This window comes from Hemitrygon akajei, chromosome 1, assembly GCF_048418815.1.
Source record: "Hemitrygon akajei chromosome 1, sHemAka1.3, whole genome shotgun sequence".
In the NCBI taxonomy this organism is placed as follows: Eukaryota; Metazoa; Chordata; class Chondrichthyes; order Myliobatiformes; family Dasyatidae; genus Hemitrygon; species Hemitrygon akajei.
The window spans coordinates 210,581,061-210,597,126 of record NC_133124.1 but is presented as its reverse complement, the minus strand read 5'-3'; the positions used below and the strand labels follow the sequence as shown (position 1 = coordinate 210,597,126).

Sequence of the window (16,066 nt, the reverse complement as noted above, 5' to 3'; positions counted from 1 at the left end):
AAGCAAGTAACATTCGGAACTGAAGTTCATGAAAATGGGTCCACAGCCACAAAGGCTGTCACCACTGCAGCCAATTCAGGAGCCTGATAGTTGCAGGCCACAGCCTCAGTTCAGCGAAGAGATGAGTAAACCTTGCGAAGCAGTGAGCTGAACTGGCTTCCCCCTCACCTCTGGCCCCAATACCCTTACCTTTACAATCTGGACCAACACTTAAATTTTCCAAACCTCAGGTCATTCCTCGTTCTCGGACCCAGGCCCTGCTGCTTCGATACGCTTTTGGGACAGGGCCCCACTGCCTCGACACCCTCTCAGGCCTGGGCCCCGCTGCCTAGATTTGGCCCATACCCAACCTTTCCAATTTGGTCCAGCATTTGAATCAATCAAAGCTTGGGTCTTTCCTCACTCTCAGGCCCAGCCATCTCAAGCCTGCATCGCCTCTGCTCGCTTTGCTTCGGTCCGGCCATATTGAATCGCCTCCAAGTCCACTTCAGCAGTGGCAAAACATTGTCTCACTCCCCACTCTGGTGCCTGGGCCAAGCCACCTTGATTCAACCGGTACACACCACGCCACAACTGTCCTACACCTTTGAGACTTCAGTTCACACCACAAAAGCACCAGGTTGTACAGGTGGTTCAACGGATCAACTCCGAAAGGGAAGTTACAGGCTATTGATTGCAGTGATCGTATCCAAGAGAAAGTGTGATTAATACAGTTCTTTTTTGTTCGCCGCTAGCAAGTCATCGCTTTTTCTGATGTGCAGTGCAACGTAAAATTACATGGAACAAGAGGTTAGATCCACAGCAAGACGAAATAGTGAATATTCAGCAAGTTGGGCAAAATCTGTGGAGACAGAGGAGAAGAGAGAGAGAACAATCTATTTTAGGTGTATGACCTTTCACCAGGGGCATCAAGGAAGCCTCTCTCCTGGATTTAAGTTAAAAGTGATCACTTGATCTACGAGCTTATATTTAGAACATAGAACAATTCAGCATAGTACAGGCCCTTCGGCCCACAATGTTGTGCCGACCCTTAAACCCTGCCTCCCATATAACCCCCCAAATTAAATTCCTCCATATACCTGTCTAGTAGTCTCTTAAATTTCACTAGTGTATCTGCCTCCACCACTGACTCAGGCAGTGCATTCCACGCACCAACCACTCTCTGAGTAAAAAACCTTCCTCTAATATCCCCCTTGAACTTCTCACCCCTTACCTTAAAGCCATGTCCTCTTGTATTGAGCAGTGGTGCCCTGGGGAAGAGGCACTGGCTGTCCACTCTATCTGTTTTTCTGTGGTAAAGACAAGTTCTGGTTATCTACCTACAGGGAAGATATCAATAAGATTGAAAGATGAGGATGAGATGAGGCCTCCGTTGGTCAGGTTGTGTCCTAGCTGTCTAGGTACAGAAGCAAACTCCCCCTCTCCATGCATCTGATGAACCCAAAGGAACGGCAGAGACCGATACAGTTTGGTACCAGTAGCGTTGCAAGAGTTGCCAGTCAGCGTTGAACTCCTTAGGGAGTCCAGTTCTGGATTTTTCTCTCAGGGTTTACTCCCAAAGCCTTTCCCTTGAGAGGGTATAACCACAAGGCAGCGGAGGTTTGAGATCAGAGTTTTCCTTCTCGTAGATGATCTGCCAACTGCAGCTAATGAGCCCTATCTGCCCAAAGTGACTGGTTTTACAGTGCTAGTAGCCCATCTTTGCCCCTTCTGCTATCAGTAGTAACTGTTCCACCAGGCTTAGTAGCTAAGCCAAGTATGAAGGCCAGGAGCTGGACTTGGTTGTCAGGGGCTATTTGAGGTGCACACCATTGGGAGCATTTAATACGTAGTGAGAGCTTGTCTCCATTACCACCCTAGCGATAACAACCATACGGAACCAGGCTCAGCATTACTCCCATTCAAACCCACCTTACTGATTGCAGGTTCCACCATCAAGCGGCACCTTGCCATCCACTTCGATACAGCCCAATTTTAACAGCTCTCAGCTACTCTACCACGTTGTCCTATTCCCTTGCCTGGGTCTCTGGAGAGCCTGTGGTATACTGTCAGCCAGGATTTGAACAAGAAGGTTCAATTCAGTTCTGAATTCTTACAGGGAGGGATAGGCTGCACATCAGTAACAAAAACAACAAATTTACAAACTGGTTCACCAGTGGTTTGGTGGTGAATGGTGCTGCTCTGTTTATTTTGACCTTTAACCTTGGCCAAGCCAACGTCCATTTTGAAAAGACTCTTAGCCAGGGGTTGGAATAACTTCTCAAATGTCTCAACTGATGATCCCACTGGTGATACCACAGGACAGTTAACATCTTAGTCCAAGTGTATTTTCAATTCATTTCTTATTTTCTGATGAACAGGGTGAAGAAGCAAAGAACATTCCAGGTGAATCGGTGACAGAAGAGCAGTTTGTCGATGAAGATGGCAACATCGTCACTAAGAAGGTAATGACTGTTCTGAAGGGGAGATAATGGGAGATACCAAAAAAATAAGCCAAGCAATCCAGATGTTAAAGACAGGAGTTTCTGCAGATGCTGGAGATGTTGAGCAACGTACTGAAAATGCTGGAGGAACTCAGGCAAGTCAGGCATCATCTATCTAGGGGAATAAACAGTCGATGTTTCAGTCTGAGACCTTTCACCAGAGCTGGAAAGGAATGAGAAGGTGGTAGGAGGGGAATGAGTACAAGCTGGCGGGTGATTGGTGAAGGCAGGTGAGGGGGAAGTTAGGTAGGTGGGGAGGGTAGATTAAGTAAAAAGATGGAGAGAATAGGTGGAAAAGGTAAAGAGCTGAATCAGGGGATGTAGAGTCAGTATGAATAAAACTGAGAAATTCTAAGGGTAGAAAGACCCTAATGAGAGTTATCTACAGGCCCCCAAACAGCAATCTGGATGTAGGGTGTAAGTTAAATGAAGAGTTAAAATTGGCATGTCGCAAAGGTAATGATACAGTTGTCATGAGGGATTTCAACATGCAGGTAGACTGGGAGAATCAGAATGGTACTGGACCCCAAGAAAAGGAGTTTGTGGAGTGCCTCCGAGATGGATTCTTAGAACAGCTTGTACTGGAGCCTACCAGGGAGAAGGCAATTCTAGATTTAGTGTTGTGCAATGAACCGGATTTGATCAGGGACCTCAAGGTAAAGGAACCATTAGGAGGTAGTGACCATAATATAATATGTTTTAACCTACAATTTGAGAAGGAGAAGGGAAAATCTGATGTGTCAGTATTACAGTTGAACAAAGGGAGCTATGGAGCTATGAGGGAGGAGCTGGCCAAAGTTCAATGGAACAATACCCTAGCAGGGAAGACAGTGGAACAAAAATGGCAGGTATTTCTGGGAATAATGCAGAAGGTGCAGGATCAGTTCATTCCAAAGAGGATCCTAAGGGGAGTAAGGGGCGGCCGTGGCTGACGAGGGAAGTAAAGGGCAGTATAAAAATAAAAGAGAAGAAGTATAACATAGCAAAGATGAGCGGGAAACTGGAGGACTGGGAAGTTTTTAAAGAGCAACAGAAGATAACAGAAAAGGCAATACGCCAAGAAAAAATTAGGTACGAAGGTAAACTAGCCAAGAATATTAAGGAGGATAGTAAAAGTTTCTTTAGGTATGTGAATAGCAAAAAAAATTGTTAAAACCAAAATTGGGCCATTGAAGACAGAAACGGGTGAATTTATTATGGGGAACAAGGAAATGGCAGATGAGTTGAACAGGTACTTTGGATCTGTCTTCACTAGGGAAGACACAAACAATCTCCCAGATGTAATAGTGGCCAAAGGAACTAGGGTAAAGGATGAACTGAAGGAAATTTATATTAGGCAAGAAATGGTGTTGGATAGACTGTTGAGTCTGAAGGCTGATAAGTTCCCGGGACCTGATGGTCTGCATCCCAGGGTACTTAAAGAGGTGGCTCTAGAAATTGTGGACGCATTGGTAATCATTTTCCAATGTTCTATAGATTCAGGAACAGTTCCTGCTGATTGGAGGGTGGCTAATGTTGTCCCACTTTTCAAGAAAGGAGGGAGAGAGAAAACAGGGAGTTATAGACCGGTTAGCCTGACGTCAGTGGTGGGAAAGATGCTGGAGTCAATTATAAAAGAGGAAATTACGACACATTTGGATAGCAGTAGAAGGATCAGTCCAAGTCAGCATGGATTTATGAAGGGAAAATCATGCTTGACTAATCTCCTGGAGTTTTTTGAGGATGTAACTATGAAAATGGACAAGGGAGAGCCAGTGGATGTAGTGTACCTGGACTTCCAGAAAGCTTTTGATAAAGTCCCACATAGGAGATTAGTGGGCAAAATTAGGGCACATGGTACTGGGGGCAGAGTACTGACATGGATTGAAAATTGGCTGGCTGACAGGAAACAAAGAGTAGCAATTAACGGGTCCCTTTCAGAATGGCAGTCCGTGGCCAGTGGGATACCGCAAGGTTCGGTGCTGGGACTGCAGCTGTTTACAATATACATTAATGATTTAGATGAAGGGATTAAAAGTAACATTAGCAAATTTGCTGATGACACAAAGTTGGGTGGCAGTGTGAAATGTCAGGAGGATGTTATGAGAATGCAGGGTGACTGCATTGGGTGACTGGGCAAATGTATGGCAGATGCAGTTTAATGTGGATAAATGTGAGGTTATCCACTTTGGTGGCAAGAACAAGAAGGCAGATTACTATCTAAATGGAGTCAAGTTAGGAAAAGGGGAAGTACAACAAGATCTAGGTGTTCTTGTACATCAGTCAATGAAAGCAAGCATGCAGGTACAGCAGGCAGTGAAGAAAGCTAATGGCATGCTGGCTTTTATAACAAGAGGAATTGAGTATAGGAGTAAAGAGGTCCTTCTGCAGCTGTACAGGGCCCTGGTGAGACCCCACCTGGAGTATTGTGTGCAGTTTTGGTCTCCAAATTTGAGGAAGGACATTCTTGCTATTAAGGAAGTGCAGTGTGGGTTCACAAGGTTAATTCCCGGAATGGCGGGACTGTCATAAGTTGAAAGATTGGAGCGACTGGGCTTGTCTACACTGGAATTTAGAAGGATGAGAGGGGATCTGATTGAAACATATAAGATTATTAAAGGATTGGACACACTGGAGGCAGGAAGCATGTTCCCGCTGATGGGTGAGTCCAGAACTAGAGGCCACAGTTTAAGAATAAGGGGTAGGCCATTTAGAACAGAGATGCGGAAAAACTTTTTCACCCAGAGAGTGGTGGATATGTGGAATGCTCTGCCCCAGAAGGCAGTGGAGGCCAAGTCTCTGGATGCATTCAAGAGAGAGTTAGATAGAGCTCTTATAGATAGCGGGGTCAAGGGATACGGGGAGAGGGCAGGAACGGGGTACTGATTGTGTATGATCAGCCATGATCACAGTGAATGGCGGTGCTGGCTAGAAGGGCCGAATGGCCTACTCCTGCACCTGCTGTCTATTGTCTAAGGACAATTTTCTAGATAATTACAGTGAGGAATCCAGGAACCAATTACTTTAGATCTACTTCTGTACATTATGAAATGATTAATTCATAGTTTTATTGTTAAAGAGAACAGTCGTATTGTATTAGACTTTATATAGATGGTGTAATTGATTTTTCTTCAACCTGACACTTAGAAACAATGAGGAGTGAATTGGCCATGGCAGCTTGGGAGATTGGTGGCTAACATCCGAAGGGTTTATATCTGGTTTACAGAAGATATGCAGTGAATGGCTGCTTTATTAGGTATCTCCTACAGTGGCCACTGAGTGTGTTTGGGGTCTTTTGCTGCTGTAGCCCATCCACTTCAAGATTCGATGTGTTGTGCGTTCAGAAATGTTCTTCCGCACAGCACATTATAATGTGTAGCTATTTGAGTTACTGTTGCCTTAAACCACTCTGGCCATTTCCCTCTGACCTCTCCCATTAACAAAGCGTTCTCGCCCACAGAACTGCCGCTCACTGGATTTTTTCTTTATTTATCGCAATATTCTCTAGAGTCTGCCGAGCGTAAAAATCCCAGGATATCGTCAGTTTCTGAGTCACTCAATCCACCCCAACTGGCACCAACAATCATTCCATGGTCAAACTCATTTAAATCACATTCCTCACCCACTCTGATGTTTTGTCTGAACAATAACTGAACCTTTTGACCATGTCTGCATGCCTTTATGTATTTTGTTACTGCCACATGACTGGCTGATTAGATATTTGCATTAACGAGCAGGGCTGCGGGTCTACCTAATAAAGTGAATATTGAATGTATATTTTCTTAAAGTAAGAAAGGTAACTGGAAAAGGGGACCAGTCTTGACCAAGAGGAGAAGTTAAAAATAGTATTACATCAAAAGAAAAGTTCATAATCTTGCAAAAAAGGAGCAATAACCCTGAGGATTGGGAAGACCTCAGGAAGGTAGGTCCAAAACATTGATAAGATAAAGGAAAGCAGAATACAGCAGTAATTTGCTAAGGACCATAGAAAAGATTGTCAAATTTTCTATAGATAAATAAGAAAGGAAAGATTTGCTGAAGTCTTAATGAGTACTTTATAGAAATTAGATTGTAAGTAAGAAAACAGATGAAAGTTAAATATATATTTTGTGTTTTTCTTCACAGAAATCCTCCTGAAACTAGTGCAAAACTACACATGAAAGTGATTGAGGAGCTGTAATAAGTTATTACTAATTAAAGATCAGTATTGGAGAAATTAATAGGACCGAAAATCAATATTTCCTCAGGGTCATGCTGATTTTGAAAGATGTCACTAAGAGGCTCATGTTTATATTTCTAAAATTCCAGCAATTCTTAAATACTTCCCCGCATTGGGAAACAGTAAATGTAACCCCAGTGTTCAAGAGGGGAGGGACAGAGGAAACTAAAAACTCTCGGGTTGTTAATCTGGCAATAGTAGCAGAGAAAACATGGGGAACTATTATTAATAGTTGGTAACAGGCCACTTAGAGAATAAACTGGGAGTGAGCACATGTAGATATGAAATGGACATTTGACATGTTTGACAAACCCATTGGGAATTTATTGTAACTAGCAAATGGGAACCTGTTGATGTATTGCATTTGGACTTTCATGTGGCCTTTTAAGGTATTGCATAGAGATTATGATCATATAACAGAGAGCAGGTAAAATTGTGATAAAATGGGATTAAAGATCAGTTAGTACATAGGCAACAGCAAATAGAAATTGACCTATCATTTCTGGGTGTGGAGACTGTCTAACTAAGATTACTGCAGGGAACGATGTTCAGGATCCAACTGTTCACTACGAGGATATCAATAGTGATCTGTACAGGTTTGCTGATGAAACTACACTGGTTGGCAGTGTGGGTGGTGGGTAGGATGCTCAGGGTACGTTAACAGGCTAAGTGAAACACACAAGATGCTGGAAGAACTCAGCAGGCCAGGCAGCATCTATGGAGAGGAATAAGCAGTTGATGTTTCAGGCTGAGATCCTTCATCGCAACTTAAGGTGGAACTTAACATGAGAAAATGCTGGAGAGAATTTGAAAGGGTTTTGAAAATTTGAAAATTTGAGAATTTGTTAAATGGTGAGAAGCTGAAAGGTGCAGGCATTCAGTGGGACCTCATGATTCACTGAAAGTTAACATATAGGTACAATCAACTATTAGGAAGACAATGTCTTGGCCTTTAGGAAGACAATGTAGGTGCTGCTCCAAGCACATCCCCAGGTTGTGTTGGTTGTTAACACAAGTCATTGTATGTTTGGATATGCTTATGATAAGTATATTAATCTGAATCTGTATCTGATCTGAATCTGATACATTATAGCTGGATACATCTGCTGCTAGATGCTGTTTCCCTTGAATCTATAAACTCCCACTGATGGTCAAAGTATTTGGTCATAGATAAAGTGGACCTGATCCTGTTACACCATTTCTTACAGGTTGTCCGAAAGGTTGTCCGAAGGCTCGCCCCCGGCGAAGGGAAGGAAGAGACAGTGGAGGTGCTGCTCCCAGATACATTGGACCTAGAAAATGCAGCAGAAAACTTAACAAAGTACAACATATTAACACGAGACAGCACAAGCAGTAAGGTAAAGCTGACCCTGACTTCTTGAACACAGACAGGCTAGTGTTTCCACTGCCGCAGCCACCACATGCTAACGAGTCCCAAAGTAGTATTGCCTAGATCTTCACCTCCAGTACTGAGCGCTACACAGGCCATAGAGCATATATGTCAAACTCAAGACCTAAAATGAGTTTGACACCCCTGCCATAGAGTATCAAACACATGTTGCATGTTAAGTTCATTCCCTTGAAATAATGAAATGGATTCTGGAAGACAAGGTTGGTATAATATACACTTAGTCCTCCAAGAGGACCAGAGTCTTGTCGTAGGGTTTGGAGGCTTGCGTGCCTCATTGCCCCAGAGAGCTACGTTGGCTAGATTCGGGGCCTTCTGCTTTGACCCTTGGTAGGGTCACCCATGCCAAATAGATCAAAGGGTAGAAGCCAGACTAAGAGTGGTCCAGCGGTCCTCCAGTTTCGGGGATTCAGCTCAGGGCTGACAACCCTGACTGGTCAAACAAAATTATTACAGAAACAGCAGTGAAGAATCCTTCTACACCTGAGTGTGACTGAATGGACAAACAGAGCTGGAGGACCTTCTTTGCTACCCTGTACACCTGAGGCATAACGAGCAGTAAGTATATACACTCAGTGGCCACTTTAATAGGTATTTCCTGTATCTAATAAAGTAGCTACTGCATGTATGTTCATGGTCTTCTCCTGTTGTAGCCCTACAATTCAAGTTTAGGCATGTTGTCCATTCAAAGATGCTCTCTCGCACACCACTACTCTAAGGCTTGGTTATTTGAGTTACTGTCACCTTCCTGTCAGCTTGAACCAGTCTGGCCATTCTCCTCTGACCTCTCTCATTAACAAGGTGCTTTCACCCGAGAACTGGCTTGTATAGGGCACCACGGTAGCATAGTGGTTAGCATGACAATATTATAGCTCGGGGCATCAGAGTTCGGAGTTCAGTTCCAGTAAGGAGTTTGTATGTCCTCCCCTGGAATGCGTGGGTTTTCTCCGCATGCTCCAGCTTCTTCCCACATTCCAAAGACACACCTGTTAGTAGTTTAATTGGTCATTGTAAATTGTCCTGTGGTTAGGCTAGGGTTAAATCAGGGGTTGCTGGGCAGTGAGGCTCAAAGGGCCAGAAGGGCCTATTCCGCATTGTATCTCAATAAATTAAAAATTATTTTTATAAACACCAATAACTGGATTTTTTTTTTTGCTTTTCACACCATGTTCTCTGTAAACTGTAGAGACTATTGTGTGTGAAAATCACAGGAGATCCCAGCACAATTCTTCCCCATTCTTATGAGCTGAACCTGTTGACCATGCCTGCATGCCTTTATGCTTCGAGTTGCTGCCACATGATTGGCTAATTAGATAGTTGAATTAATGAGCAAATGGACATGTGTGTACCTAATAAAGTGGCCAGTGAGTGCAGAGCCTGTGTAGCCAAGTGACAAGTTCTGGCAGATGGTTTGATTCCATGTGGACGGCATCCTATTTGGACCACCCCTCCCTCTTCCAAGTGGTCTGAGCTGGCAGGTTCAAGTATCTCTTAGACAGAGGTGGGACATGATAAATGAGGGATGTGCCAGCTAATCTTTGATTCAGCGGGCAATACTCTGCAAGTTAAATAAACCTAGAAGTTGCATAGTTTAACAGGTCAGGAACTGACTTGCTCAGGACAGCACCTTTATCAGCATGGACAAATCAGGCTGAATGGCCTGTTTCTGTGCTGTATAGGTCTATGGCTCCCAGTGGCAAAAATAGTGGGAGATGACACAAAACTATCTGTGACTATCCACCAAGTATCATTTAGATTAGTGGTCGCCAACCCGTCGATCGCGATTGACTGGTCGATCGTTGAGACTTTCCCAGTAGATCCCGAAAAAATATGAAAAATAAATACACAAATACTGTTCAGAGATTGTTTCCGGGTCGCGGGGTTTTAGTTCCATTCTTTCTGCCCAGTGCGCGTGCGTCTAGCTCCCCCACACTACACAGTGTACTTCAGTGGTCCCCAACCACCGGGCCGCGAGGAAACGATATGAGTCAGCTGCACCTTTCCTCATTCCCTGTCACACCGACTGTTGAACTTGAACACACGCGAGGTCATCAGTCGCCTAAACGCAGTGACACCCTCCCGCCAGGGATCACTGGCTGGCCTCAGGTAACCAGCCAGAGAGAAGTGCTGTTGCTACTGGCCTGCAGCGTAGACAGATGGGCACCGCCTCTAAACCTGCTTAGCACACCGAATGTTCGTGGGTAACCCGGTGCTAAAATATTCTCAGACGACCTAATTTGGGCTCGGGGTTTCATAAGTAGCAGAGCAGCTACCTCGCTGCCATCTACTGAGAGTCATCCCTCCAGCCAAACTTTTGTCGGCCGATAGATCCTACAAGGGGGGCGGGCGCGGGCCCTGTCACACTCCTCAATTGGTGGCTCGCTCTCTCCAGACTGCGACCGCCATGGCCCCAGCACGGGGACCTCCGGCCCTCACCTTGTCCTCTCACCCACCCACAACCAGCCGCACCTGGACAAGGCGTCTGGCAGCGGGCGGGCGGGAGGCTGGAGTTCGGGCCCAGAGGCTGTCTAATGAGGCAATGAAGCCCTCAAAACTGCTTCGGCACCTTGAGTCCAAGCACCCTGCACTTAAAGACAAACCCGTTGAGATTTTTCAGCGGAAAAAATGTGAGCAAGCAGGACAGAAGCTAAGTGTCAAGAGCTGCGAAAACTAAATTGCAGAATAGACTGGACATAAGGAACCTGCTTGGAGTATGGCTGTATTCCTGTCGTGCTTAACACCCCCTCCCCCCGTCCGCTGGTCCGCAAGAATATTGTCAATATTAAACCAGTCCGCGGTGCAAAAAAAGAGTGGATACCCCTGGTGTTCATAAATTATTTCTACTTCCGGGTTGCGGGGTTTTACTTCCAGGCTTTTCTGCCGCGGTGTGCATGCGTGTAACTAATCGATTTGGGGTCGATCTCGCCTTTCACTAAGGCCGAGGTAGGGGATCTTGGGCTTAAAAAGGCTGGTGACCACTAATTTAGATGCTTTCAGGCACGCAGCAGGTAAATTGTAACTATTGTTTAAAGTAGCCGATATCAACTGATGTCCACTGAGTGTATTACAGCTCATGCTGACACGCCAGGCACTGGCAAGTTAATTATACCCGTCGAGACTGAGGAAATTGAAGGGTCATAATTAGGCGTCAAAACATCACATATTACATTGGCTGCCATTTTCTGTTTCCATTTTCCCTTTTTTAACTCTTCTAGGCTTTTAATTCCTTTTCTGGGGTTGCAGAGAGAACAGCACTGGCAGGGTAGACAGGGGTAGAGTGGTTGTCAGCAGCTAAAGACAGTTCCACTGAGCCTTTGACGTAGACCCGGCTGAAATGAGAAGGTCTCTTGCTCCATGCATCTTTCTCCTTCAGCAGTGAGTGAGATCATCACTGTTCAAACGCCCGTTTTCTAAGCCAAATAAAACACAACAAGGGGAGGGTGGGTTCAGCAGTTTCTGAGATACTCAAACCACTCCATCTGACACCAACAATCATTCCACGGTCAAAGTCATTTAGGTCACACTTCTTCCCCATTCTGATGTTCAGTCTGAACAACAACTGAACCTCGTGACCATGTCTGCTTACCTTTATGCATTGAGTTGCTGCCACATGATTGGCTGACTAGATATTTGCATAAATAAGCAGGTGTAACTATTAAAGTGGCCACTGAGTGTACGTGTGTGAATAGACAATAGACAGTAGGTGCAGGAGTAGGCCATTCGGCCCTTCTAGCCAGCACCGCCATTCACTGTGATCATGGCTGATCATACACAATCAGTACCCCATTCCTGCCCTCTCCCCATATCCCTTGACCCCGCTATCTATAAGAGCTCTATCTAACGCTCTCTTGAATGCATCCAGAGACTTGGCCTCCACTGCCTTCTGGGGCAGAGCATTCCACATATCCACCACTCTCTGGGTGAAAAAGTTTTTCCGCATCTCTGCTCTAAATGGCCTACCCCTTATTCTTAAACTGTGGCCCCTAGCTCTGGACTCACCCATCAGCGGGAACATGCTTCCTGCCTCCAGTGTGTCCAATCCCTTAATAATCTTATATGTTTCAATCAGATCCCCTCTCATCCTTCTAAATTCCAGTGTATACAAGCCCAGTCGCTCCAATCTTTCAACATATGACAGTCCCGCCATTCCGGGAATTAACCTTGTGAACCCACACTGCACTTCCTTAATAGCAAGAATGTCCTTCCTCAAATTTGGAGACCAAAACTGCACACAATACTCCAGGTGGGGTCTCACCAGGGCCCTGTACAGCTGCAGAAGGACCTCTTTACTCCTATACTCAATTCCTCTTGTTATAAAAGCCAGCATGCCATTAGCTTTCTTCACTGCCTGCTGTACCTGCATGCTTGATTTCATTGACTGATGTACAAGAACACCTAGATCTCGTTGTACTTCTGTGTGTGTACTGCTGTGTGCATGGGGAAGGGGGTGGGGGTGTGTGTCTATATTGCTGTGTGTCTGTGAAGACCACAGTGCACATGCTCTCTCTATATATATATATATATATCTATATATATGTTTAGATTCATTTTCTCTTTCCTTCATTTTGTCTGTCTCACCCATTGTGATTTGCTCTCTCTTCCCATTCGTTCTCTGTGACTGTGTTTCTGTGTTGTCAAAAACTGTTGTCTCCGCTGTCTCGCATTCAGATAGGAGAGAGGGATAGTGCCTTGTACAGTGAGTGGATTCATGGTCGAATGGGCGCACAGATTGTGAAGAAAATCAGCTCGCACATGAATACGCCAAAGCAGTGATTTAGGGATGATTACATAAAGGTAACTAGAGTGTAAATGGAATTCTACGAATCCTTAAGAGATTCTTGCCCATAATTTCTTGTTTAATTCCTTCTGTGCTTTGAACAAAAAGTCAAGTGTCGATGTTCAGTGTACAGGGGTTGACTGTGTACTTACAGACCTCCCGCAAGTTTCCTGTGTGGTGTGCTGTCCCCTGTAACATGCGATGCTCGTACTTCTCTCCTAAAGGCATCCATGTTATGTGTGTCCTCTGTGCAACCCTCTCCTAACACGAGTTTCACCTCAAACACTGACGGAGCACGGTTTTGCACGGTAGATTTCTAAGTCGCGAGGCTTTGGTGAAGTCACAGATGCAGGGACTGCAAGACTCGTTATAAAACATCAAATTTAATTGAGAAGATTTAAGTCAGCAATTTTGACACTACTTCAACTTCCATCAGTCTTTAAACCCATACAGGAATTTGAGTAAAATCAAAAAAAAAATGCTGTCATGCTTACTCAAGCATATTAATTCAGTGCTGATTCTTCTTCTTAAGCACAGAGGCTGCTGACAGCAGCTCCCCAGAGTCCTCTGTCCTGGGCCAATAAGTTGATCGGTCCCTTGGCTTCTGCTTTCACCCCACAACTTTCTACATTTTCTAGTCAGAGATCCTTCCTTGTCCCAGGAATGAGGTCTTTGGAACTTCTATCGGTGTTTTTGTAGGTCTGTGTTTTCAGTGAGATGGGGTTGCTAGCCCCATGCCCAAAACTTCTCCTTTCGCAGTCGGGCTTTGGACAGACCATGGTGGAGTTAATTCAGTGACCACCCATTCGACGTATTATTAATCCACAATGTCTGCCCATTTGAAACATACAATTCTGCACCTGAAATGATTATGTGAAAGTAGTCTGTTAGTAGTTTATTAATTCAGATAAGTATTTTGTTCAGACCATTGGGTGAAAAGTGAGAAATATGTTATAACCAATAAGGAGGTTTATAAACTCATGAGGGGCATAGATAAGGCGAATACACCCAGTGTTTTTCTCAGGGTATGAAAATAGATGGCACACATTTAAGATAAGAGGGAAAAGATTTAAAGGACCCCTACCTGAAGGCCAAGATTTTCCAGACAGAGGGTTGTGAGTAAATGGAGTATGCTGCCAGAGGAAGAGGAGACGTGGACAATTACAGCCTTCAAAAGACATTTGGGTGTGCACATGGGTAGGAAAAAGTTAGAGGAATCTGGTCCAAACACAGACAAATGAGACTGGGTCAGGTAGGCACTTCGGTCTGCATGAATGACTTGGGCCGAAGGGCCTGTTTCTGTGCTGTATAACTCTGTGACTGTATGATAACTAAGTGGGTGCTGGGATTCAGAACCCTGTCCACTGGTTGGAGTACGTAACAGACATGAGTCTTATGATGAAAGCTTGACTGTAACGAGGAGCCTTAAAAATAGTGTTATATGGAATGGGTAGGGTATTTTTATTAAGCCCCTTTTACGGAGAGTGGCTTTGAACATTACAGCACAGTCCAGGCCCCTCGATCCAGATGTTGAGCCAATGCTTTAACATACTCCAAGATCAATCTAGCCCTTCTCTCCCACATAGACCTCCATTGTTCTATCATCCATGTGCCTATTTAAGTGTTCCTTAAATGCCCCTAAAGTTTCTGCTTCTACCACTCCCCCTGGTAGGGTGTTCCACACAGCCACCACTCTCTGTGTAAAGAATGCACCTCTGACATTCCTCCAGTCATCTTAAATTACACTCTCTTAAGAATATTTTAGATATGTTTTCTCTAATCTCAATTTCTGTCTCCTTTCCATCTCTCCATCTCTTATGTTTCTAAGTATTGCTCCACTAAGTGCTGGGATTGCCATAAGGTTGGGTATGTTAAGTGATAGGCAGTATTGAAATACACTTTCCTTCACCCTATAAGTACTCGTCAGTGTAATATTTCTTACTGATCTATTTGTGTCCAAGTAGATTTGTGGAGATCAGGTTCAACCCAAAGCAGGAAGAGTCAAAGATTCAGCAGGAGATCTCTTTAACAAATCAATGGAGATAAAGGCTGGAATGTGGTTGTATGGGTAGCTTTATCGTTCTTTCCCAGTGTTTAAGACTAAAAGACAAAGGAGTAGAATTGGGTCATTTAGCCCATCGAGTCTGCTTGGGCATTCCATCATTTTTGATTATTATCCCTTTCAACCCCATTCTTCTACTTTCTGTAACCTTTGATGTCCTTGCTTATCAACCTCTGCTTTCAGTATACCCAGTGACTTAGCTAAATAAATTTCACTTCATCTCTGTACTTTCTATTCTGAGGCTGTGCCCTCTAGAACTAGACTCCCCAACTATAGGAAACATCCTCTCCACTTTCACTCTATGTAGGCCTTCCAAGATATAATAGATTTCAATGAGATCCTCCATCATTCTTCTAAACTCCAGCAAGTACAAACCCAAGAGAGAGCCACTGCACACTCCTCATACATTAACCCTGTCACTCAAGGATTCAAAAGCATTCAGAGTACATTTATTATCAAAGTGTGTATAAATTAACAACCTTGAGATTTGTCTGCTTACAGGCAGCCACAAAGCAAGGAACCCTAAAGAACCCAATTTAAAAAAGGACCAACACCCAATGCGCAGAGGGAGGAGGAAAAACACAACATATAAACAATGAAAGCAAACAACAGCATTCAGAACGAAATTAAGTCCATAGACCCAAATCCCGGAGCAGCCAGAATAGGCTTATCACCTCAGTCTCAGTTCATCATATAGTGGGACAAATCACTGCAATCTTTGGTCTGAACTTTAATGCAAAGATTAGAATCCAGATGTCAATAATGTTGAGCTGTGGATAATTTCAAGGTACATCTAGAAATTAAGGAGGGCTCTGATATAAACATAGCCATTCCTTTGCCAACTCTTTCATTAGGTTAAAATCTCTTAATAAACACATTTAATTAGGTTTAAAACTTCTTTGAACTGAGAGGGAGTGGTGATGTCTAACATGATCAGTGGAAGTTTACAGACTTTTATCAAAACATGCATGGCCTTGCATATGGAGTGACTAAATCAGATTTTATTTGGATGTAACTCGGAAGATGTGTAGCTCGGGTGGTTGATGGCTGGGTTGAGTTGTTCCCCAATCTTGGCAATCCATTTGTAAACATTTCATCACCATACGAGGAGATGCCAGTGCGCTGTTGATTGCAGCAT

At 44.1% G+C, this 16,066-nt stretch overlaps 1 protein-coding gene across 15 annotated transcripts in view; it reads left to right on the top strand.

Moving 5' to 3' along the window:
* The window catches only part of LOC140735009 (ankyrin-1-like), a 454,172-nt gene that overhangs the window by 427,486 nt on the left and 10,620 nt on the right, over positions 1–16,066 (top strand). For 14 of the 15 annotated variants that reach the window (XM_073059891.1, XM_073059868.1, XM_073059867.1 and 11 more), the window contains 3 exons: positions 2,361–2,444; positions 7,890–8,039; positions 12,758–12,883. In XM_073059891.1, coding sequence (XP_072915992.1) covers positions 2,361–2,444; positions 7,890–8,039; positions 12,758–12,862 — 339 coding nt within the window. In that variant the 3' untranslated portion in view covers positions 12,863–12,883. The remainder of the gene's footprint in view (positions 1–2,360; positions 2,445–7,889; positions 8,040–12,757; positions 12,884–16,066) is intronic. The other variant, XM_073059855.1, reaches the window with a different exon arrangement.